Source organism: Manis pentadactyla, chromosome 14 (assembly GCF_030020395.1).
Source record: "Manis pentadactyla isolate mManPen7 chromosome 14, mManPen7.hap1, whole genome shotgun sequence".
Classification (NCBI taxonomy): domain Eukaryota; kingdom Metazoa; phylum Chordata; class Mammalia; order Pholidota; family Manidae; genus Manis; species Manis pentadactyla.
In genome coordinates this window covers 15,827,182-15,852,834 of record NC_080032.1, presented here as the reverse complement: position 1 = coordinate 15,852,834, position 25,653 = coordinate 15,827,182, and the positions used below count along the sequence as shown (strand labels likewise).

Sequence of the window (25,653 nt, the reverse complement as noted above, 5' to 3'; positions counted from 1 at the left end):
AGCCTGGAGAGTGGGAGTAACAACTCTGCAGAGATGAAAGGCCTCCAAGGGAGAGATGGGCTGAGGGGTACTGCAACTCTCTTTTTCTTAATGAGAACCCTGGGGGGTAAAACCAGAGAAATTCTGCCCAGACCCTCTCCATCTAGAGTTTATTTGTGATTCTAAACTCTCACTTTCTGGGATTAAGGTTGAACTGGGAGTGGGGAGATGGGGAGACAGACCAAAAAGTAACTTGTAACCCTCAGATTAGCCCCCTCAAATTCCTCCCCCTAAGCTCTTTCTTTTCCCAAACGTACTCCTCTCCAGAGAGCAGCTGCGTTAAGGAAAGTGGCTGCATCCGCATTCCCCAGGAGTGGATGGGATGGAGTGGGGTCGGGGCACTCTTTCCTTTGGCAGGGTTTGGCAGCAGGGACATTGGGCTGGCTGGCTGTGAGGCACAAAAAGAAATATCCCTTACAGCTCGTCACGCACAGATGTAACGCTGCACCCCTCTGCGGGCGGGGGCCGGCTTGGCAGATGGCGAGAAGCCGAATTGGAGACGGATTGTCCATCAAACGGTACTTCCTGGGTGTTGGGGATCTCGCGGTAGCCCCGCGCAAAGAGGAATGCAGAGAGCCCCCTTTGCTGGCCTAGGCAGTCCCTCTCAGAAGTGAGGGGGCAGGTTGGTCAAATGGGTTAAGTCTTTTACTTGCCCCCTAAATAGAAGATCCGCTAGAAGACTTGCGAAGGGGTGGCAGGGAGGTGGCTGAGCCCTCAGGGCACGCAAGAAGGGGCGAGGGAAGGCCGGCTACGGTGGAGAAAAGCGGGCTGGGAAGCCGGATCTCTTGCCAGGTTCAGTTCGGGGTGCCGGGATTGCTTCTCCGAGGGGTCAGCGCTGCAAGTCAGTAGCCGCGGGGCCCCGGTGACAGACGCACGCCCCGCCCTTTCTCCTCCCAGGACCTGCAGGCTTTTGTTATGCAGATGGCGGCAGGAGGCTGAGCCGGAGGAGGAGGGAGTTGGGGGGGGGGGGGGCGGAGAGACCGAGGGAGGGAGGAAAGTGCAGCTCGCGCGACCAGCCTCCTCTCCCAACGTCACATTGTGCGAGAGACAAAACCAGGGCGCGCCTGAGCTCACACGCGCACGCACACACAGACGACCCCGTCGCCTCTTCCCTCCTGGCGTTGCCGAGAAAGCCGCCCTCCCTCCCCTTCCTGGGACGCGGAGGCTCCGCAAGCTGAGCGCAGCCCAGAGCCAACCCGGAAGGCGAAGAAAGGCGGTGGACAGCCTTCTTTCTCCCCTGCCTGCCCGGGCAGAGGCGCCCCATCCCCCGCCCCGAACCCCGGTCTCTCCCACCCCACCCCTCTGGGTTTCACGCGGACAGAGCCGGGAGCCGGGTGTGCCCCCGTTTGGAAGCCACGTTTCAGCACTTCGGACAGCGCCCGGGCGCCCCGGCCCCTTGGGGTTGGCTATGGCGAGCGTTCAGCAAGGCGAGAAGCAGCTTTTTGAGAAGTTCTGGCGAGGAACCTTTAAAGCTGTGGCCACCCCGCGTCCCGAGAGCATCATTGTCGCCAGTATCACAGCCCGCAAACCGCTACCAAGGTAAGGACCTCCTCCTTAAGAGAGGAGACCCTGATGTTCCCCCTTTCTGGCCTGTGCCCCTGAGACCTGAGGGGTGGATGCAGGCAGCTGGGCCAGGGCGCCTGTCTTTCCCCATCACTACTAGGTATCTCCCGCTGGAACATGGGAACTAATGGCTTGTATGAGGTGGAACCTGGCGAGAAGGGACAGAGAGTCTTTAGAGAGAGTGACACTCAGTGGTCACTGACCTGGGAGTTGCTAGTCTAGAGGTAATGTTTTCTCAGGGTGGGCGGTGTAGGTGAGGTATGACTTGACTGAGAAACTTTTTTTTGGTATCACATTGCTCAGAGGAGGCCGGGTGAAGGAATAGTGGATTTGAGGTGGTTGGAGGTGTTGTACAAGAAGAGGAGATGAGGACTGAGCCAGCTCAAGCAGTATTCAGAGGCAGCGGTACATTTCTATCCTCAGCTCAGAAACCAGCAAGCTCTGAACATCTTGACAAAAGCCCATATGCTGTTCCCTCAAATACGCCCTAAACAGCACCCTCCTCCACTCCTTTCTGGCTGCTGCTGCTGAATTCTCTCCTCTCCAGCATCCAAAACCAGGACTCTGAGCTCAAGAGTCGGTGGGGGGGGGGGGGAGCCTTCCAAGATCGTGAAGATGGTCTTGGAAGAGTTTTATTTGGTTTCTCAAAAAGGATCAGGTTGCTTTGAACTCAGGGCTGAGAACAGGTCCTTAGATGGCAGTGGAAATAGTGGGATGGGAGGAGGGTAAGAGAAGAAATGAAAGAAAGAAAGAGGAAGAAGAGAATGTGGGGTGAAACAGAGGGGAGGTTGGGGAGAACAAGAGCATTCCAAGACAGAGAAAACCCTATTCTTTTCACAAACCATCCCATTTAGAGGAGTTTGAGAGTGAAAGGAAGAAGGCTGTGCCCTCTGTCAGGGAAAATCAAGGCAGTAGGAAACTCATCTTTTTGCTGGTGTTGGATGAGTGGTTCAGTGGGAGAAAAAGAAAGAAGCGGATCAGGGGAGACCACTTGGAGGAATGATTAATCCTGGCAGGCTGCATTAGGGAGTAGATTGAAAACATGTCTGGGAAAGTGCTTCAGACAGAATGCCTGCTCTGGTACAACTGAACCAGAACTTTCCACAGGGTGTGGAGTGGATGCCAGGGAATCATATCAAAAGAATCAAACAGACTGGAGAACTTTTCATAGTCTGATAGGGACTTAGCTCACACAGGTCTTTAGAAAAATGGGTGCCCCGTGTTGGGAATGGGTGGACTGGAAACCTGATGGGCTGGCAGGATGTGGCCAGCTAGCTGCAAGCAGCAACAGCAGGTGGTATTTGTGGATGGGAATGAGGGGACACTGTCTGACACAGGCTGGAGAATGGAACGGTAACACCAAATGCCATCCAAAGCTGGTGTTTCTCTGCCTGGAAGGAGGTTCTTTGTAGAGAGTTTTCAAATCGGTGGTTTTATCTTCCTGGGTTTCTGCCATGCATTCCACCTTTGGAGTGTACCTACTGCTGGCAAATCAGGTGCTGCGGTGGCCAAAGAATATGCCCTTGTAGAAGAGACTAAAGGGAATTTCATTGGAAACTAGAAGTATGGCATTTGGTCCAGAGTCTTCCATATATTTCAGGGATGCAGGTAAAGGAGAGAAGATTCCTGATGGTCTCTTAACTCAGAAAATGCCTAATGTCCTCCCGGTGTGGCACATGCTCTTTGCCTGTCAGTGTGTTACTGTCATGCCCTTTTCTTGGTCATATTCTCAATCATAGAAATTGCCCACAAAGTCCCCCAACCCTCATTCTTTTCTGTAGCATTATCCAAATGCTAATTTAATCCATCTGAGACTCTTGCAATAGCTAACCCTCCCCACCCAGATGCCATTTCGCTCCTGGTGTCTTTTTATGTTCTGCGTCTCCTTTTGCTTAGAAACCACTCCCCAGGTGAGAGTCTGTGCAGTAAGCCCCTAATGTATGTCATGCTGGAAGGATGCTCTCAATACTTCTCTAACAGGCGTGGCCTTTCTGTAGAATAAATTCTAGTTTGATAGCTGCAACTCCTGGCTTGGGGTGGAAAGTGAGCCTGGAGCAGCTGTATTCAAGTCTTCAGGAAAGGCAGAATTTGAGTTGTCTTTTAACAGACTGTCCCTAAAATCCAAATCATCCCCATTCTCATCCAAGTGATGGTCCATTTCCACCTCTTTTTTAATGTTCTATACTTCACAGTGAAAGTACCACGTTTCTAAAACAGAGTTGTTAGGAAGGACAGGGACAGAGACACGGGCATAGCTTCAGCTGGGCCCCATTGGCTTCCTCTAGAGGCAGTCTGGGGACTTGGTCTCATCAAAAATGTTGTTTAGGTCCATGAGTCAAGCCCAGTTCACAGTCAGCAGATCTGCAGGGAGGAGGGGGAAGGCATGGATGAACCACCAGCCAGCCCTGTTAGTTACACATTTAATATTTGTTTATAGATGAGGGCTACCCCCTCAGTGAACTTCCCCAGGATATTTTAAGTCTATCTCTGAAGATAATTTAGTATCAGGATAGAAGCATACATTCAATTCACTGGTTTCATGGCAATATGCATACATCATACAACTGTGCTCTGAGCAAAACCGTCCCTAGTCCCCGTCTTCCTCTCCTCCTAGTAAGGCATACTTGATGAGGCAGTAGCTTTATAATGTATCAAATTGCAAGCAGATGTCTGACTCAATTGTCAGAACAGTATAGCAGAGTGAGAGGTGGTTTATCATAGTGGTTAAGAGCTCAGACTTGAGTTTCAGACAAACCTGGATTCCTGTCCTGGCTCTGCCATTTAGCTGACTGTCCTAGGCAAGTGGCTTTACCTTGCTATGCCTCTTCTGTCAGCTTGAACATAGAAATAATAATAGTAACCCTTTCAGACAGTGAGTTACGAGGATTGAGTCAAGGAAAGCACTGCCTGACGTGTGTGGTGCATGGTGATTGTTTAACTGACACTGCCTCTAAAACAAACAGCTCAGATCTTATACTAGCCAAAGAAAATCACCTATTCCTTCCAGTACTGTGTTCTTTATGCCTACCCATTCCTCCCCCCAGTAATGCTGGCAGTAAAAATGGTGGAATTCAACTTATGACAGGCAACCACATTGAGATGAAATGAACACACAGGAAGTGGGGTGGGTGTGGTCTCCTAATTCCCTTCCCTGAGGGAAGGTTAGCTGCTTTCTGATCTGACTCTTTCAGTTAGTGGGTAGAGGGCTTAAGAATCATCTGGATTCAGAATTGACGGTATTCTCTGTGGCGTATTCTTTTGGTTCGTATAGAGATGACCAGATACTGCCAGTCTATAGAGCAGATTCAAACTCCTTGAAAATCATAATTTTAATCCCTAGTTCCATCAAATGCAGAGCGAGTATAGAGAGTGAAAGAATTTTCTGTTAGTTATTCCAGGATGGAAGATCTAATAGGAACTAATCCAGCAAACCAGGATATAGGGTCGCCGTAGTTAAACTTCACCCCATACTAGCTAGAAGGGAGCCAGCATGAATCAACAGGATACTTGGAGTGTAAGAGATCCAATCCTCTCTTTGTCCCCGCCAAAGAAGTCTAGTCCTTTGGCCTGGCATTAATTCATTCTCTTTGTTAATTGCTTAGTCCAGAAAAGTTTGTAGGCAAGAAGTTTAGGCTCAAAGTGCAAAACCTAGCTCACCAGCTCAAATTGAAATTATCATATCACCAAATAGTAGTTGAGCACGTAATGAACATGTAAAACTCATTTGAAATTAGCGTATCGATTGTTTGTGGAGAGTGTTGGTAAAGGGCTAGAAAAGTGGCCTTAAATAAAATAAGCACTCCCTTTATAATTCTTTTGGCAGGCTGTTAATTTTCTTTGAAAATATTTTCCATGCAGAATAGTCCAGAAGCTGACTTGTGCCTGGTCCCCATCCAAAGGGTCATAAATTCCAAACTATAGGAGGTTTTACTGCATAAAGGGAAAGATGGCCAAATTGTAAGGCAGGAAAAAAATGCCTTTCAACCATTTAATTCAAGACTCCCCTTCATGCCAAGAGATTCGTTAGCATATTTGTGCTGACTCTGTCCTCAGGAGCAGAGAGAGGGTCTGTTGGAGGTAATCTCCTGACAGCCTATGGTTAAGAAAACGTACCAAGGGTCACGGGGAATGCTTGCCCTGACAACGAATGAACGTTTTTCTCTGAGAAGGGAATGTTATCATTTAGGTCAAACCTTTCTCCTTCTGAAAGCTGAAATTTGTTGAATGCTGTACAGGGGTTACTGGGGGATCATTTCTGACACTGCTGTTTTTCACTTGGCAACCATGCCAGCTCAGAGACCCGGGCTGCGATAGATGTTGAGTGAAAGTTGGACGCATTAATTAAATGAGTACACGTAGTCCAAATCCAGCATCAGATTAGCTCTCTCCCAGCCCCACCCCCAGTCCTGACACCCTGGGAGTTCTGCTCAGTGCAGTCTAGGAGACATATGCACTGCAAATAGATGTGACTCTTGCTAGCGTCAGAATGAAGCTCTACATACAGATGTCTGCCTGGCTACAGCATCCGTGTTGACCAGCTGGCAGAGGGGGCAGGAGGTTTGACTAAATGCCACCTGGAAATGCTTTCTAGGCTGTGCAAGTATCTATTAACTCTGCTCCGGCTCCAGGCCACTAAAAAAGGAGGAACATCATTAAAAGCCTAACTCCTGTAATGAGGAAAGGAGCCTGGGTCATGTGCCTTCTGCTCTGTGAGCACCTCAGGCATGCCTCAGGGGCACAATAAATTTTAAAAATATCCTTTCTTCCAGAGTGGCTGGATTTACCTTCCTGTGAGGTGAAAGAATTCGCAGGGGCTTAACAAAACCAGAGTTCTCTAATTGCTTGTTACTGAGAGTTTTTTTCTGAGGTGTTCAAGAATTCTTCTGAAGGGGAGGAAGTCATGTGGTTAAGAGCTTGGGCTCTGAAGTCATACCTACCCAGGCTGGAATCCTGCTGTGCTACTTCCTAACTTTCGAATCTGCTAGTTGCATCGCCTCTCTGTGCCTCAGTTTCCCCATCTGTGAAATACTCATGTCTTGGGGTTGTAGTGAAGAATGAAGATCATTCATATAAAGAGCTCGGCACAGTGCCTAACACCAGCCAAGACCATAAATGGGTGCTTCTGTTACTATGACACATACTATCTATGAGAAGCTTGAGCGGCAGTGCCAAGCCCTCACCACCTGGGCTGGGGTTGCTTGGCAGTGATGGTCAGGGGTCTTGCCACTTGACCACCCCAGTGCTCTGTATTCATTTTTGAATATGGCTTTGGTGTTTCCTAAAGAACCACTGGAGGGGTAGAGAGCTGTTTAAAAAATTTGACAGGCCCCTGATGGCAAATTAATCAAAAGATATGTTTCATTTTCCTGTTTGCAAACACTTAATGGCTCTGTGACTTTTGGCAAGCAACTCAACCTTCTCAATCTTGGTTTCCTCATCCATAAAATGGGGCTAATAATAGCAGCCACCTCCAAAAGCTGCTGAAAAGACTGAGTGAACTAATTTATGGAAAGTGCTGTTTGGCACAAGGTTAGGTCTCCATCGATGTTAGCCCTTACGATTAATACTAAATTACAGTTTTTATTACTACTATGTGCCAGGCCCATCAGGGAAGAAAAAGTGAATGAAATGCAATATCTTCCTTTGAGAGCCTCGGGTTTAGTGGCAAAGGTAGACACAGCACAAGAACATATGACACGAGGCACAGTCTTAAGTACTTTAATACAGGTAGGAGCAAAGAAAAGGGGATGTGGAAAACCAGAGGATGGAGAGGGGCATGAGTCCCTTATAGTCACATTTATTCTTAATTATCTGATCTGTAAAATGGGGACAATTCTTTCATTTCATCAAATGCAAGAATGATCAGAACAAGTAAGGCATTTGTCTTCAGAAGAATCTCAAAAAAGACCTTCTGTTTTTCCCAGAAATAAAAACGGCTTAAATTATCTGGAGTGGACATTATTTGCCAGGGGATCATAGTTAGTGCTGATGAAGGGGGGCTGTGGAAGGAAAGTGCCCTTCTATTGTAAAATTTCCAGCTCCCCGTCATTGGTTTAAGGATGCAGACTCTGGTGTGGGCCATTAGGCTTCTTGTCCTTCATGGTCTAGCTCTGGCTCAAATGAAAACCAGCCTGCAATCCTTGAGCAGCCACCGACAGTGGGGGGAATGGAGTGAGCCCACACATGTCAAAGATAAAAGACATTACAGGGGAATGAATGCACAAAATGGAAGAAGCTGCATGTGGCCAAAAAATATGCTTATACTCTCATTCATTGAACAATATTTTTTTGAGCTCCTTACTCAATATAGCAGTGAGCAACACAAAGTCCTTACTCATGTAGGGGAGTAAGATAATAAATGAAGAAATCGTGTGAGGTCAGGCGGCAGTAAATGCTTTACAGAGAATGAAGCAGGGGAAAAGGATGGAGGGAGGGCGCTGCTTTGTTGGATGGAAGGTCAGGGACCTGGATGAGGGTAGGGAACAGACTTTGAGGATAACTAGGGGGAAAGTGTTTGAGACAAGGAATAGCAGATGCAAAGGCCCTGAGGTGGAAGCATGCTGGGTATATTTGAGAAATAGCAAAGAAGTCAATGTGGCTGGAGCAGAATGAGTGAGGGGGAGACTGACAGGGGATGGTTCCCTAAATGTAGTCAGCACACAGATCAAGTAGGGCCTTTTAAGCCACTTAAGACTTCCCAGGTCCTGGGCTCCTAGGCTGGGGAGGAAGGAGGCCCCAGGGGAACTCGTGCCCTGTCAGTCAGTGTTCTGGGTCTGATCTGCTTTTCTTGGCTCCTCTCTCCAGACTCCAATGCATCCAGGGTGACTTTGAATAACAGTGTCATAAGCTTAGCTGGTCCCCTCCATGTGTTACGGACAAGCATGAAATTTACAATCTCTCTGATTATGATCAATCAGATTAGGAAATTGAAAAACACACTGTTTAGACTTCCAAATAGCGGTGGCAAATCTTGTTCCCATGATGGTGAGGGTTTGTTCTGTCTCACATACCCACGCGTGCAAATGTAGACCGTCCTTCTCACCCAGCAGCCCCCCTTCACTGCGCACCTGTGAAGCTACAGTCTGCTCGCTCACCCCCTCCGTCCCTTCCTCCCCCTCTCTCCCTCTCTCTCTCACTCACTCACTCACTCTCTCTCTCTCCCTTCCCCCATCTCCATTTGAGATTTTGCTGAGGGAGCTCCCATATGCCACAGCCTATGTGCAGAGCACCATGAAATAAAACACGGAATTAAGATGTCATAGAGACAAAGAAAAAACCAAATAGAGGAACAATGCTGAACCCTAAAACAGTCATTAAGTAATTCATGTCTACGTGTGTCTGTTCAAAACAAATATTAAGATCCTCCGGACGCAAATGTTTCTCATCGGGAGAATCCCCTAGTTGCTGGGTTCCCTGGGCTTACCTCCGGCTGACAGCTTCACTGAGCAGAAACACCAGTGGATCACTGTTCTCTGGCTTCATTAGAAGTTAAGCTTAGGCAAGTGAGCTGGAATTTCACAAGACAGTCACGACTCCTGTAGGAAGAGAGGTGCCATCTGGGTTCAAAGTGTGTGTGTTCATGGTATGTGTGTGAGAGCTCACTCACAGTGGGAGCGTGTGTGCTGAACTCCTTATGTTATCATGTGCCCAGCCCTCTGCCAAGCATATTTTATCTGTATCTAATGCCATCCTCACAACTCCAGGAGAGATGTATTTTATGACCCTATTTTATAGATGAGAAAACTGAGGCTCAGAGTAGAAGTGACTTGCTCAAGGACACATAGCTAATAAGAATCAGAATTGGGATAAGAACCCAGATATGTTTATATCTGATATGCAATATGCTTTAGTCTAGTATACTTTTTAGAGGAGGGAAAACATACCAGGGAGGTGGTGAGATGTGGCTTGTCCAAGGTCATACAGTTTGTAAGTGATGAAATAGGATCTGAACTCAGCGCTGCCTGATTGCAGCTGTGTTCTTTGCTACCTGCTGTGCTTCCTGTCACTGTGGTTGGCTTTAAGGTTAAGGGTGTTTTTGTTTTGTTTTGTTCATCATGTTTTATGTCCAATCAGTTTAGGCAATCTCTGTTTTATAATCCCATCTCACACCACTCTCAGCAATGCTGCCTTCCTTGATCCTGACTTACCCATTCTCCACATGGAGCCAGAAGAACCTCTTTGAAAAGCAAGTCAGATCACATATGCCCTCCCTTCCACCCAAAGCCCTCCATCTCTATTCCTTGGCTTGTAGAATACAGAGCTGACTCCCCACCAAACTCTGAAGCCTCTTCACGGTCCAGCTTCTGCCCACCTCCCCCAAATCATTTCTAAAATGCTGCCCCTCACTCTCTGTGCTCCAGTTGTGCCCCACCCCCTTTAGTTACTTGAATTTCCATACCCTCCCTGCCACAGGGCCTTTGCACATGATGCCAGGAATGCTCTCCCTCTCTCCTGGTGCCTAATTTATGACTACTCCACTTTCAGATCTCAGCTCAAATGTTGTTTCTTCAGGGATTCCTTCCACAATGCTCTAGACTAGGTCACACCCTGCATTACAGACTTTCTTATAACTGAAGTACCTCTGTTGGTTCTCAACATACTTGTAATTTTATTTTGATCTGTGGCATCATTGGTTAAAGTGTACCTGTCCCTATAAACTGAAAGCATCATGAGGGCAGGGACTGCTTCTCTGTGCTCATTGGTGTCTGTCTTTTTTCTGATACATAATGGGGGACTGAACAAGCATTGGTTGAATGCATGAATTGTAACACTTTCCCCTCATCAAATCATTTCATACCTAATAGTCTGAAGCATATGGAATTGCCAGTATTAGAAAAGAGCAATGTTAGTTCCTCTGATTTTTCAGGAGAAACATTTGAACTCCTGAAGGTGGTACCATGTCTGTGGCAGTGCTTGCTGCATCTCAGCACACAGGACAGTGCTCCATGGGTGCAGTGCTTTAGATGTTTATTGAATGCATAATTAATGAGGGCATGCAGGTATAAGCACATGGTACAGATAAGGAAACAGAGACCTACAGAGGCACAGCATCAGAATTTTAGAGCTAAAGGAACTTTTGAGACCATCCAACCTCCTCATTTTACACACAGAGGTCTGAGCATGTGTTTTATAATATGCATAATGTATTGGAACAATAGTGTGCATGTATAATTTATAAATAAATACACATATATGGGGGTTTCATGCTCAGATTTCTTACTGAGAGAGATAGTAATCAAAAGATCTTTAGGGGTCACTGACCTAGCCCAGCTCCTCACTGTGTAAAAGGGGAACTGAGACTGTCCCGCAGAGGGGGAGAGAGCTGCCCAAGGGTCATAGTCCAGTCAGCCTGCTGATCTCTGGGCTCAGTGAAGTGGTGTTTACCCAACCTCACGTTCGTGTTTGAACTTCCCTTCTGTGATCAGGTGTCCAAATACAGCTCTCTTGCTACTCCACCCCCACTGTGAGATATGGCATCCTGCCCCATAAAGGCCTCCTGTGGCATATGCTGGTCTGGGGACCCTGAGGAGATGTCCATCTGTACCCAGCCCATGCGTCGCAGAGCAGGTGAGCAGCTTGGGCTATTCCTGGGATCAAATTTCAGAGCTTCTGGCCTATAGGGAGGCTTTTGTTTGGCCAGCTTCCCTGCTCCAGCCCCACTTCCACAGCCAGGTGGCAGGTGATTTTGGAGCCCAGCCTACTCCCACAGGGGGTAGGTTTCTGAGCAGTGGTACAGGATCGGCTCAGGGCCACTATTTGCCATGTGGACAGTTGTTTCCAGCAGGAAGCCATCCTAACAACACCCTGCAAAGGTCAGCTCCTTATAAGCCACTTCCACCTCAATGTGGCATTTAGCCTACTGTCAGGATAGGCAGGCCAGAGGAGACCTTTGAGTGACTTACATGCAGCCTCTTCACTTTACAGATGGGGAGCTGAGGCACAGAAAGAGCACAGGGCATTCCATGGGGCACCAGAAGGTTAATGCCAGAGCTATAGCTGAAATATGGGCACTTGACACCCAGTTCTGAGACACCACACTGCTCAGAGTTCCTCGAGGAAGAAAGCAGAAAAAACCACCAATTTGTTCCCATTTTCCAAATAGGACAAGTGAGGTTCAGAGATCTGAAATGACTTGCCTAAAGTCACATCATGAAATACTGGTATGCCATTATTATTGTTGCTGCTCTTTTCACTAAATGATGACTAGTGATCTCATTTGATCCTCACAATAGTAAAGGCCAGGTTTATATCCATTTCTGCAGATGAAGAAACTGAGGCTCAAGGTCTTATAAAGACCCAGAATAAACCCCGGGTCTCTTGACTGCAAGTTTAGTGTCCCCATCCTACTGCAGGACGAAATCCCTGACCCCAAGAGCTAGTGCACTGAGCATGAATTTCCCCAGTGAGGGCAGGGATGGCGTGACCGCCTCTGGTCATTGGCCAGCCTGCACTGCCAGAGGGACCCCCATTAAGCCCCTCTCCTCTCCCTGTGCCTTATTGCTGAGCATACCAAATTTTCAACTTCTTCATCTGTCAAACTTTTTTTTTTTTTTGGTATCATTAATCTACAATTACATGAGGAACATTATGTTTACTAGACTCCCCCATCACCAAGTTCCCCCCCACAAACCCCATTACAGTCACTGTCCATCAGCGTAGTAAGATGCTATAGAATCACTACTTGTCTTCCCTGTGTTGTACAACCCTCCCTGTGCCCCCCACCCTACATTATGTCTGCTAATAGCAATGCCCCCCACTTTTTTTCCCCCTTATCCCTCCCTTCTCACCCATCCTCCCCAGTCCCTTTCCCTTTGGTAACTGTTAGTCCATTCTTGGGTTCTATGAGTCTGCTGCTATTTTGTTCCTTCAGTTTTTTCTTTGTTCTTATACTCCACAGATGAGTGAAATCATTTGGTATTTGTCTTTCTCCGCCTGGCTTATTTCACTGAGCATAATACCCTCTAGCTCCATCCATGTTGTTGCAAATGGTAGGATCTGTTTTCTTCTTGTGGCTGAATAATATTCCATTGTGTATATGTACCGCATCTTCTTTATCCATTCATCGACTGATGGACACTTAGGTTGCTTCCATTTCTTGGCTATTGTAAATAATGCTGCAATAAACATAGGGGTGCATATGTATTTTTCAAACTGGACTGCTGCATTCTTAGGGTAAATTCCTAGAAGTGAATTCCTGGGTCAAATGGTATTTCTATTTTGAGTTTTTTGAGGCACCTCCATACTGCTTTCCACAATGGTTGAACTAGCTTACATTCCCACCAGCAGTATAGGAGGGTTCCCCTTTCTCCACAACCTCACCAACATTTGTTGTTGTTTGTCTTTTGGATGGTGGCACTCCTTACTGGTGTGAGGTGATATCTCATTATGGTTTTAATTTGCATTTCTCTGATGACTAGCGATGTGGAGCATCTTTTCATGTGTCTGTTGGCCATCTGAATTTCTTCTTTGGAGAAGAGTCTGTTCAGATCCCGTGCCCATTTTTTAATTGGATTATTTGCTTTTTGTTTGTTGAGGTGTGTGAGCTCTTTATATATCTTGGATGTCAAGCCTTTATCGGATCTGTCATTTATGAATATATTCTCCCATACTGTAGGATGCCTTTTTGTTCTATTGATGGTGTCCTTTGCTGTACAGAAGTTTTTAGCTTGATATAGTCCCACTTGTTCATTTTTGCTTTTGTTTCCCTTGCCTGGGGAGATATGTTCGTGAAGAAGTTGCTCATGTTTATGTCTAAGACATCTGTCAAGCTTTTAATAATAGCCACTAACAATAGTTTCTGAGTACATACTACATGGCTGTCACTGAGCAAAATGCTTTATCTGCATCTGCAACATATCACTTAATCCATTCAACCATCCTTTGAGGTATTTAGATACAATTCTAAGTTCCAGTTAGTAGATGAAAAAAATTAAGGATCAGAGAAGTTGGTAACTTGCCTAAGCTAGGTAATGTCAGAGATGCAAATATTTTGGTAGCTCTTACTAACTCTTCTTAGAATACCTGCCCTGCCCATCTCCTCACATAGGAGGGAAAGATCATAAAAATTAGGAGCTCCATAGACAAACAAGGAAATTCTTGCCAAGCAGTTTCATTGCTCAGTATGTGACTTCATTCTGCTCCATCCCAGTGCCACCATGGTGCAGAAGGGAGAACGTGGCTCAGGATGTGTGCCCACCTGTACTGCCCAGTTTTATTTTTGGGTGAGCACATTCACTGAGGGGAGTCTGACACTACTTAATGTAGCAGCCTTGCTGGAAGCAAGTTTCCCTCGGGAAGGGAAAGGGAAACAAGGAGAATAAACCTTTCTTGGGAGAGAAAATGAGGCTCCAAGGGTTGAAGCCCCTTGGCCAAAGTTATCACCTCGTAAGGGTCAGAGTTAGGACTACAGCCCAGAGGTACTGGCGCAGCCTTCCTGCCTTCTCAGCCCTTCCTTCCCCAGAGGCAAGGTAAGGAGCACAGAATGTCACTGTGAGTGCAGCTGTTCTCTGCTTCCAAGTTTCCTGGTGATGGCTTCCATGAAAGCTTATCCCAAGGCTGAGTGCAGGCAGAGGGGAAGGGACTGCCTGGTAGTGAGGCTGACCTTGTGGGCCAGAGTGAGGGGTTGCCTGGGTACTGATGGTCCCTCCCCCACGGAGCAGTCACTCCCAGGGAGCATCAGCCGGCGGGAAGTGCCTTTCATGCTAGAAGTGCTCTTCCCAGCAAGAGGATTACCAAACCATCCATGAAGAGGAATGACCCTTCAAGACAAGGAGACCAGAGATACCATGTGTTTTCTGACCAGAGCTAAACCCAAAGAGGGCAATGCAGAGGACCACCAGCTGACTTACTGGTGCTGATGGAGGGGTGGGGGAATAGACATTTGTTAAGAATCAGAATTTCCCACTTCCATGCACTAACTTATAGGATGATTAAAAACAGCCCTACATTGTAAGTGAGAATACAGGCCCAGCGAGGTTGTTTTACTTGTCCAAGGTTGCTCAGCTTGGCAGAGCTCTGGCCATTGGCCATCAGTTTCACACATGTTACCATGGAGTGGACACATCCATCCTTCCTGCCCACATGGATCTTTCTGGTCTTGCAGGTCTCTGCCTCTGTCTCTCTTTCTCTTCCATCTCCCTGGCCCAGAGGCAATCTCTTTCTATTCTGGAGAAATTTTTGTGTTTTTTCAAGACTGTCTCCTAAATCCATAAATTCCCTTCCTCTAAAGGCTTTGACTTTTCCAAAAAGCAAAAGCCGAAAACACTCTCATATTCTTCATGTTTTCAGCCTGACACATGCCTCTCCTGAGGCCAGGAGGGTAGACCCCAGGATTTGCTTAAATGGTAAAAAAGAAAGGAGGAGAATACAAGGAGGAAAAAAACCCCACATAGATCAGCATCTCAAAATAATATCCCATTTCACATGCAATATCACCTTTAAGCCCCTAAGCTTTTGAGTTAGGTACTATTATTATCCCCAATTAATAGATGAAAAGGCTGAAGTCCAGGGAAGTTACGGCTTCTCCACGATAACACAGCTACGAAATGGATCCAGGATTCAAACCCAAGCTTATAAAGCTCCAATTGTCAAGATTTTAACCACCATGTCCTGCTGACACACTACCTATGAGAAAAAATATATATTTCAAAACTGTCCAGAGAGGAGGAGTGACTTGCCCAAGATCATTCAGCAACTCAGCAGAATAGGAGCCAAGTTTGCTGATCAGAGGCCATGAATCATTTAATTGGCACCACCTACATGCATCTGAGCCTATGCCCATACAGTTTAGCCTTTAAAGAGGTTATACTGTATACCTAAGAATAAAGTTCAGAGAGGAGTGAGTTATTCCTCAGAGTGTCAGCTAACCTACAGATCTATGCAACTGAGTGGGTAAGAGCAGGCTGGTAAAAACGTTCCATAGAGTGTGTCAGTGGCTTCAGTCAACTAGGAGTAGTTGCTGAAGCACTGGGTTGAGATGGCCTCTGGGGCTATATCTAAGCTCAGTAGCAAAACATGCTTTGATCGATTACTGATGTCTGTCATTGGTAAAGGAAAGGAAGGTGACAGTGCAGGCTATATATTTATCTTTCCCAGGAAGGGAATGCCAAAGCATTTGGAAAGATCCCATCAAGTACCAACCACTGAACACTTACTATGCTTTGGTGCCATACATTTTTCATTCATTGTTTCAGTTAATGTTCATCACTAAACACCCCCTCCCTGCTCATTGTACAGATGAGTAAACAGAACCTCAGAGAGGTGAAGTTACTTATGCAAAGCTAAAGAAGCTAGTCAGTGTCTGACCAGCTCTGATAACTACTGTGAAATACATAAACCATTAGGTTGATGAATAGAAATGTCAATAGAAGAGCAACCCCAGAACCTGTTAATTAGTGTGTAGATGTATGTATCTGGTCAGAAGGCTTTGTCTTGTTTATCTCTGTACACCCAGCAACTAGCACAGGATACAACAGATGCCCAATACATATTTCCTTAGAACTGTGAACAGGCACTGTTCTAGGTGCCCTAGGAGGGGTGATTCAGAGAGAAAGAGGTTGGCTATGCATATAATAGGAAAGCATCTAGTTCCAGGCTTGGCACAAATTAGGTACACAGTAAGTATTTGTTGAATCAATGAGTTTCTACTGGGTGAGATTCAGAAGACACAACAGAGATGATCTTGGTGAAGACAGGGCTCAGGAGCCAGCCTGCCCACCGCTGATTCTCAGGATGGCAAGCTGAGCGGACATATTTCGTGATCTCCGCAGGCAAGTCAGGGAGCTGAAGCAGGAGGAAGTGGTGTCCTGCCCCAGGGGAGCTATTTCTGGCTTCGTGTTCCGCCAGCAGGATGCCGGGAGCCCGGTCTACTGCCGCCGCTCTGGAACTCAGAGGCTGGACCGCGGCAGCTTCATCTTGCCTGGAGCACCTGAACGCTGTGCAGGAGGGGAAAGGCAACGGAAAGGGCTGGCCTCGGAGGGCCCAGGCTCCTCTCGCCCCATCTTTTCCCAGCTGTGTCCAGCCTCTGCTAAGTTTGGGGGTGCTTTATCTTGTCTGCAAAGTTGGCATATTGTATTTTTCAAGAATTTCAGATTACAAAAGCACTGTGAGATGGTAGAATTATTTTTTTCTTCCATTTCACAGATGAGAAAACTAAGACTAATGGAGTTATTATAATAATAGCAATAACAACTATAGCAATGACAGTGTGAGCCAGACATTACGCTGAGCATCTTGTGTATACCGACTCATTAAAGCTTCACAATTGTGGAAACTGAGGTTCGGAGAGGCCAAAACTTCAAACCCAGTCCTATCTGATTCCAGAGCTCATGCCCTTAGCCTCTGTGCGGTACTGCCTCCTAGGCTGTCAGCTGATAAGTGTATGAATTAATAACTTGCATTTCTATCGTGTTTTACATTTTCCCAATACTGATGTGTATTTGTGCCTTTGAGCTGTGCTCTGGTACTGTAAGGTAGGTGGAGCAGGCATTCTTTTCTAATTCACATCCTTTGACACATCAGAAATGGTGTCTGGGGCTGGGAAGGTATTCCCTGCTCTGCTCTGTACTATCCTGTGTATAGTATGTTTGACATGTGATGCTTTGAATAGGGCAGCAAAGTAACCGCTGCTGTGCCCTGTTTCACTTCCCCAAGCCGTAGTTTCATTGTCTCTAAAATGGGGGGAATGGCTTTCTTCCAAGGTGAGTCTGAGCATTGGAGACAATAAATTGGAAAGAGCTGAACACACCTGGCCCATCAAAGACACACCCAGCCACACACGTCTGAGCCGGCCCTTTGAGATCAGTGAGCAAATACTTCTCCCTGCTCGTTCTCTTTAGGAACAGAAATGAACAATTATGAGGTGCTGGCTGGAGTTAGCCTGGTCATCTGCAGCTGAGGAGCAGGCCCAAGTTCATTCTTAGCATCCTCTCCTCTCTCCTCATCCAACTAGTCACTGGGAGAGAAGGGACTCAGACCCAGGAGCCATGAAATCTCCAGTGCACTTGACCCCAGTGGACCCTGTGTTTCCAGGGACTGGTCCTGTATTAAGGACCTTGTTGGCGTTTGGTCTCCACTTGGGTAAAGCCAGACCAGAGCTTTAGCCAGGATTGGGTTAAACTCTTTCTAGAGGCATCTCTGGGGAAAATGGAAGCAAAGAGAACACAGAAAGTGTATCTACCACTTGACCATAGATTTTTGTGATTACAAGTCGTCTAGCCATGGAGGCATTTGGCCAGAACCCGGCCTAAGTAGAAGCTCAGAACTGTCCAGAGTCAGGGGATTGTTTGACCAGTGGGGCACCTGGGAGGCAGCGCCTGGGGGGATGGGGACTTCCCTCACCTCCCATCTGCTTTCTTGTGAATCCCTCATACCACTGGAATCCATCCCAGCACTCCTGTTCTCCGAGAAACATAGTCTCTGACCTGAGCGACTGTTTGCTGGATGCTTATACCATTTAGATTCCCAAAGAATAAGCAGAATAGATGTCATCCTGGGTGTTACAAGGTCATTAAAGGAGAATAATGTAGGCAAGAGCAGCAGTTATAACATAAACTCTGGGATCTCAGTGACTTCACAGGATTCTATTTTTTCTTGCCTGTATTTTATTCCTACGTGGCTTGAAGGAGGGCTTTGCTTCATGTAGCCTTACAGGCACCCACCTCCGTAACATGGTATAAAGGACATGTAGTGTGATAACCAGGGCTGGAAGGTGCAGAAAGTGAACCGAGATGGAGAGGTCCTACGTAGGTGTCAAGAGAACTAGAAAGTGGAATCTAGTAGCATGTCTGGGTGGGAAGGGAGCGGCGTTTGGTATCAGCCTCTCCCTTAAATAGAAATTGCCTTTCATCCCTGGAATCACATATGATGGGTGAACATCTGAGGCCCGTCTGATAAGTTCTTTCTCAATATAAGAGGAAGAGGGCAAGACATGTAACTACTACTATTTATTGAGCATTTACTATGGTCCAGGCACTGTGCTAACCTCTTCACATGCATTAGCATATTTACTGTGTTAACTCTTCAAGCACATACTGTTACTCCCATTTTATAGATGAGGAAAGCCCCAAACAGAGGAAATAATTGATCTAGATCACACAGCTAGAAACTGCTGTTTCTAGCCGTTTGTAAAGACTGCCCTCTTGACCCTGCGACCATACGCCTATGTGAAGTGCAACTCTCAAAGTGTTGTTAGGAGGATTAAATGTGGTGACAGACCAAGTGCAGAACCCAGCTCCTGGCCTGCCATTCATGCTTACTAGACATTCATTACGAAAAAGGAAACGAAGAAAACTTGAGTGTCAGAAAGATTCTCTTTCGTCTTTGGGAAGTAATCTCCGCTGACTGCTTTTTCCTTTACAAATTGGTATTCCATCTGTTCACTTGCACATTCAGTAACATATTTACTGAGTGTGTGTTATGTGCTGGGCCTGGTGCTGAACATTTGGGATCTGATGGTGAATGAGATACAGTCTCTGCTCTTAACACAGAGTTGGGACACGGGATGGATTCATTCTTTCTAAATTCTGGGAGATTCTGAGAAAGGATCCAGTTGTCAGAAAGTTGGGGGCTGATTGGCCAATTGGGACAGGATGGAAACCCAGTTGTTTGGAATGGTCTGGTTCCCACTTATGGGGCAAACAAGTCAGTAGGCAGGTATAAGGGATGGCAATTTGTATTTCAGTCTTTCCAGAAAGTTTTTCTTTCCTTACAGTAACAGAACCTTACTTCCCTGCCAGTTAGGATCACAATAGACACAATTATATTTCTCAGTTACCCTAGACAGTATAATTGGTGTAGAGCTAGCATATCAGGAGGGCTGGTCTCAGCCCTTCTCTGGGATCTAGTGCAAAAGAGGGGGCTCTCATTGGGTTCTGGTGGTGAGAAAGGCCACGCTGGAGAGGAGTAGTAATGGTAACTCTCAACATTTATTGAGCGTTTACCCCAATGCTAGGCACTGTGCTGAGCATTGTATATGAATTATATTGCTGAATCCTCAGAAGTGCCATATAATATAACCGTGGGTACATTTTCATCAGCCTCATTTTGCAGTTGAGAAACTTGGAGCTCAGAGAAGTGACAGCACTCATTCAAGGTCACACAGCTAGTAAGGACTGAAGCAGTGATCATGACCGCTGTCCCACATTGCTACACATCATCTCTGTATAGTTAACATCTGGGACCCAGGGAGGAGGAGCATATGGAAGAACTTGGTGAGGCTTGGAGAACAGCCTGTGGTCAAGGACCAGTGGAAAGTGGATTGAACCCACCCACTCGGGCTGCCCTCCCCTACGTCCCCCAGCACCCCCACCACAAGTGTCATCCAACCAGAGCCCCCACACAGCACAGCCCTACCTTCATCATTCCCAGCATGTCCTGAGCCCCAGTCCCCAGGGTTCTCCGACAGCCTTGATTCTCTCAGGGACATGCTGCAAAAGACTGAAGTCAGCAATTGCGTAGATTGCTGACTATCAAAAATGAGGGAAATTTTATATATATTTTCAGTTCCTATTTCACCTATTTGCTTTTCCCCAAGGGTTTGAGATTGTTAAGCAAGCGAGCTAGCAAAGGTTCTGAGGAGAGGTCACCAACTAAAAAATGAGATATCTAGATGTGGCTAAGACACGATTCCCAACACCACACCAAAAGAAGTCTTCTTAACAAACAATAAAAAGATCAGAAGGACGCTGGAAGGTCCCTGTCCTCCCAAGTCCTTTAGGGCCTGATGTCAGTCACTTCCATGGATTCTTGCCACTCTCATATCTCAGTGGGACTTTAGCACCTCGCAAGCACATGTCCCCAAAGTCCTCTTGAACAACTTAAGCCATCACAGAGTAAATGCTGAATTATTTTTTATTCTCTCTATGGATGACTATATTACGAAATTGTCGTATGAAGAGGCAGTCAGAAAATGCAGTCCAAAAGTCTAGGGAATAGAGTGTGGCAGAGGCGTTTCAGGCTGTTAATTAATATAAATATTATGTTATATTCTCGATGTGGATGTCTGTGGTTTTTCTCAGCTTTTAAAAAATTGTCACATGTTATTTATCCTCTTATTTTAAGTAACTATTCACTCAAGTACCCTAATCTCATTTTTGAAATGTCACGTTCTTTTTCTTAAAGAGGGCCTCCCAAACTGTGTAAGCGTCAGGCCGCACGCACCTGGTTCTGCCCCCAGGTCAAAGATTCTGAAAGCGTAGGAGTCTACGGCTCTTATGGTCCACAGATCTACGGTTTGTCGTCAGCTGAGCCTGTTGGGGTTACTCTTGCCTCCTATGAGACATTGTTCATTAGGACACTTGATTCCTAGACTTCACAATCAGTCCTAGAAGCAACCCCTCTGTGCCCCAAGGATTCATGGCCCAGGACTGTGAGTTCCTAGGGGCTCAGCAAAGTGCCACAGCTTCCACAGCGGTTGCTTCTGAGTTGGGAGGGGAGGTGGCAGATTGCTGTCAGAGGAGGCCTGCTTTTCTTTATTTCCATATTCATTTGGGCTTCTCCAGTTTCCTTCCTGCGGCTGGCAGCTCTAATGAGAGAACTAGGTAGGTCAGGATCAGGAGAGGCTCCATCCTCCTTATTTATAGGCAAGGAAACGGGCCAGCGTGCGGCCGCTGCCGGTCCAAGCCCAATCAACATGTCGGCCAAAAAGCAGAACTCGAACCCAGGGACGAGACTTTCTTTACACTCTGCTCCCCCTGACTCAGAAAGAAGAGCAAGTACAGAGAAGGCTCTTTGCTTCCTGCTGAGGAAGACATGGGGGATGACTTCAGAGGTGGAAGCGGAGACAATTTCCAGAGCCTGGGAAGAAAAAAAAGTCCCAGTTCCCAGCAAGCCACAGCCTCTTCTTCCAGGATCTATTTTCCCTTGTTCCCTTGGCAGCACTTAGCTCCCCGCCTCTATGATGATTTCACTGTATTTCAGGGGCACCCAACTGGTTCACCCAGAGAAGATGAAAACTGCTGTTAGCAGCATCCCAGCCCCTGTGGATGCTGATTCTAGTGTTGCACAAAACTAATTTGAAATAAGCATAATAAAAGTTTTACAGCAGGCTCGTCCCTCCCCCCCCCAACCCTAGCTGACTCTGGGGGAGAGGGGAGGGGACAGCTGGGAGCAGGCTGCCTTCTGGAGTTCTAAGCTCAAGGCTGGGGGTGGGGGGTGGTTAACGCCTTTCCTACCCTGAGCCTGGAGAGAATGGACCCTAATCTGTCAAGGCTGAAGGAGCTCCATCTCACATGGAGAAAGTGAGAGAAACGCAGCTGTCCCGAAGCTCTTCTCGGATGATTAATGGAATAGTCCTCTGAAGAGAGGAGTGTGGTGGTTCCCAGACCCGGCTGCCCAGCAGAATTCCCTGGTGACCTTTAAGAAATATGGACGCCTGGGCCCAGTGTCCAGACATTCTGATGTGGCTGAATGGAGGTGATGTCTGGCCCCAGGACTTTTTTAACTCCCCTTGGGCGGTTCTAATGTTCCGCAATGACTGTGAATTGCTGGCATGGTTCCGGGGGGGTACAGGGAGATCTATATTTGCATCTTCGCTCCACTGTTTCATAACTGTGTCCTTGAGAAAGTGATTTCATTCCTGTGAGCCTGTCTCCATCTGTGAATTGGAGCTAATAGTAATATCTACCTCATTAAGGGTCAAAGCTTAAAGCAGTGCCTATCATAAGTGATCAATACATGTTTTTTTTAATTGTTACCACTATTCTATTACTAATATACGTCATCATTCCAAGTCCTTAGGTTGGCAAATGGAGGACTGAATCACCAGTCCACTGATGAATGAATTAGGATTCAAGAAACCTGATTCTCTTTGTTCTGACAACAAATGAGCTGTGTGACCTTGGGCAAAGCTCTTAACCTCTCTGAGTTTAGTTGCTTCATCTTGCCAGATGGGTCTCACAGCCCCTGGCCATCTACTGTCCAGAGGAGTTATGAGATTCCAATAAGAAAATGGATTTGAATGAGCTTTGAAAATGGGCATGCACCAGAGGAATTTGAGATATTATGATTATGAGGGCCATTTTATCCCCCTCGTGCCCTGGCTGGTCCATCTGTTCTGGGAGCTTCTGGGTCTCTGCCTCCTCTGGCCTCCAGTCCTGAGCTGCTCAGTCTGACATTTGGGCGAGATCCAGGGAGGATTCTGTCCCTCCTCCATCTGCCCCTCCAGTTAACTCTTCTCTCTCACCCTCTTTTGGTGCACCAGGACCAATGTCTGACTCCAGACAGAGGGCAAGAAGAGCTGCTCTTCGTATTCTTTTCCTGGGGACAGGAAGAAGCCACAGATCTTGGGTTTCCCACAGTAGAAGAGTTGGGAGGTACCTGAGACCTTGTAGCTAGACCAGCAGATGAGGGGTGGAGACGTAGAACTGGGATTCGAACCCTGCCTCCTGGACTCCTGTCTAGTGCTCCCTGCCCCACCTTCATTCCCACCCCACTGCCCTGAGCTCTGGAGTGAGGGGCTCTGACTGTGGGCCCCGCCGGTCCCTCAGCTCTGGGAGGAGATAGCGCCTGTGAAAGACCATCAGAGCCCAGGGCCCTGGGCTGTCCCCGAAAGAGAATTTGTATCTTTGGCCAAGTCACTGAGCTCCTCTGAAACTCAGTTTCCTCACCTGTGCAATGAGAAAACTACCACCTCACTGTCTATTGCTCAAATGAGACAGTATGTAGCCTCTATGGCCTGGGATGCCAACGCAGCTGCTGGCAAGGGGAAGAAAGCTGCGGGATTCTGCCGGCCAGCCCCCGTGGAGACAGAGGCAGAGGCATCTGCGGGGTTCTGCTCAAGCTGTGTGGGCTGGGAGGAGCCCGGGAGAGGCAGGGCCTGCCTGGGATTGGCAGCTGCAGGCCGGCTGGCAGATGGTCTCCTAAGTGGGCCACCCCAAGGTCAGCTCTGTGGATTTGCACATTAACACTTCCCTCTCCGGCAGCCCTCAGACCCTGGTACTTCATGACGTTGACCTGACCTGCAGAAATTGCTGTGTCTCTAACCGAGCTGTACACTAGACCCAGGCCCACATCTTACCCCCGCCCTCCTCCCAAAAGGCAAACTGTCCCTGGCATGTGTGGGGCACTCCACAGAAGGCAGAGCCCCACTCTGGATTCTCACAGCATTCAGGGCTGGGCAAGATTGATGATAAAACACACTTGTAATATAATAGTTGCCACTTGTATTGAAACTAACTTTTGTAAATATTGATGTATGAAAAAGGGAAATATCACTGCACAGGATAATCATGAATGTCTGAAGTTTATCCTCCTGGACCCAACAATCCACTCTAATTCTGTCTGTCTCTCTTTCTGTCATTTTCTTATGTCACTCTGTCTGTCTTAATCAATATGACATAATATTAGGCATGTTTTTTAATTTCAGAATCTTTTTCCTAATTTAACAATACCGTCTGTCTTTCCATGTCAGTAAATATCTGTCCTCTTCATCAGTTGTAATGCCTGCCTAGTATTCCATTATGGACATTTATTAGAAGTAGTCTGCCCATTCCCCCATGATGGATGATACCATAGGATTGAGGAGGAAACAAATTCAAAGAGGCTCAGTGAGTTGCTCAAGGTCACACAGCTTGTGCATGAGAACTTGAACTTGAATTTTGGTCTTGGGACTTGAAATTTAGCCCTTTTTTAGGGCTAAAGAAGTGAGGGTTGAAGAATACTGATACTCTAAACCAATGTGGAGCCGACCTCACCCCAAGGTGGGGGTGGGGGTGGGGGTGGCCTGCCAAGCTCTGCTTGTTGGTTTTTTGGTTGGTTCAGCCCTGGATTAGACCCTCAGCCCTACGGTAATAGGCCGTGTGACTTTGGGCAGGCTCACTCCCTTCTCTGAGCCTCAGTTTATTCTTCCATAAAACTAGGCTATCAAAGTCCAGCCTCTCAGGCCACTGGGGGGATTAAATTAGATAAGAGATTGTCCACCAAGTGTGTGGCACATAGGGGGTGAGCTGCAGTGAGGCTAATACTAGTCCACTGATGCTAGAATATTCGGTATTATTACTTACAAGAATACTACTACTAATATTATTAATATAATTTAATATCAATCAGCGTTGTCTAATATCTAATGATGTTAGAGCTCTGATAGTAGTATCAGGCGAGTCCACAGGCTGTGAGACTCCAGCGAGTCCCTTCTCCCTGGGGCTGAGGGCAGGTGCTGCCCTTGATGATTTCTGAGGGTGATTAATCTTCTCACTCCCAGCTCCCTGTAAGACGCATGTTAACCCCCTGTGGGCTGTGATGCCCCCCCTCCTCCCTGGGCTCTCTCCCCTCCCCCACCAGCCTGAGCCAACCGGCCGCCCCTCCCCCACCAGCTCGCGGGCCCTGTGACACTAATTGATAAAGAGTTTCCCCCTCTAATCCTGCCTCTGCCTCCGGGGCCCTTGTTCCTAGGGCATCTGCTTGGTGAGAGAACGGGGAGGCAGGGCCGACCGCCACCCGCCTGTCTGCCATCTGGTCCCTTTACCCTCCCTCCTCTCAGTGCCACCAAGAAAAATCTGTAATGGCTCTGCGGCCCCCGCCCAAGGAGGTGGGGTGAGACCAGGCGCACGCGGGCCGCGGACGCGTGCACGCGCGCAGCTTGTGGACACAATTATAGCGAAGCTTTTGTGCGGCTCTCCCTGGCCTGGCCCGCTCCAGCTGAACAGCTGCTGGGAGGGCTCAGGAGCGAGATGCTACCAGGAGGGGAACTTTAATTATCCGACCGAACGGCATCTTTGGCAGCCCCCAGGGACTGGACGAGATGGGGAAGGGGAGGCAGGCAGGGGAGAGAAAGACAATTAAATAAGAATCCATCGGGGCAAGAAAGGGATGGAGCCTTAGCTAACAAAGAGGAGTGACGGAGGAGATCCACGCCCCTCCCCGCCTCAGAGAGCCAGACCTTGTCAAATACAGGGGTTGAAGAAAAGGTTTGGGAGAGACGATTTTCTTCTTTCCTGAGTCGGTCTGCCCTGCTTGACTTTTTCGCACTTAGCCCTTCCGGGCATCTCTCTCAAACTTGATGTCAAGAGCAGGACTGTGGACTCTGCACATCTGGGTTTTAATTGGCTTCTGCTC

At 47.3% G+C, this 25,653-nt stretch overlaps 1 protein-coding gene across 2 annotated transcripts in view; it reads left to right on the top strand.

The window, feature by feature from the left end:
- The first annotated feature begins 409 nt into the window (after positions 1-409).
- SRRM4 (serine/arginine repetitive matrix 4) overlaps positions 410-25,653 on the top strand; it is a 144,822-nt gene continuing 119,578 nt past the window's right edge. Inside the window, exon 1 of one of the 2 annotated variants that reach the window (XM_036929428.2) lies at positions 410-1,578. In XM_036929428.2, coding sequence (XP_036785323.1) covers positions 1,448-1,578 — 131 coding nt within the window. In that variant the 5' untranslated portion in view covers positions 410-1,447. The remainder of the gene's footprint in view (positions 1,579-25,653) is intronic. The other variant, XR_005033343.2, reaches the window with a different exon arrangement.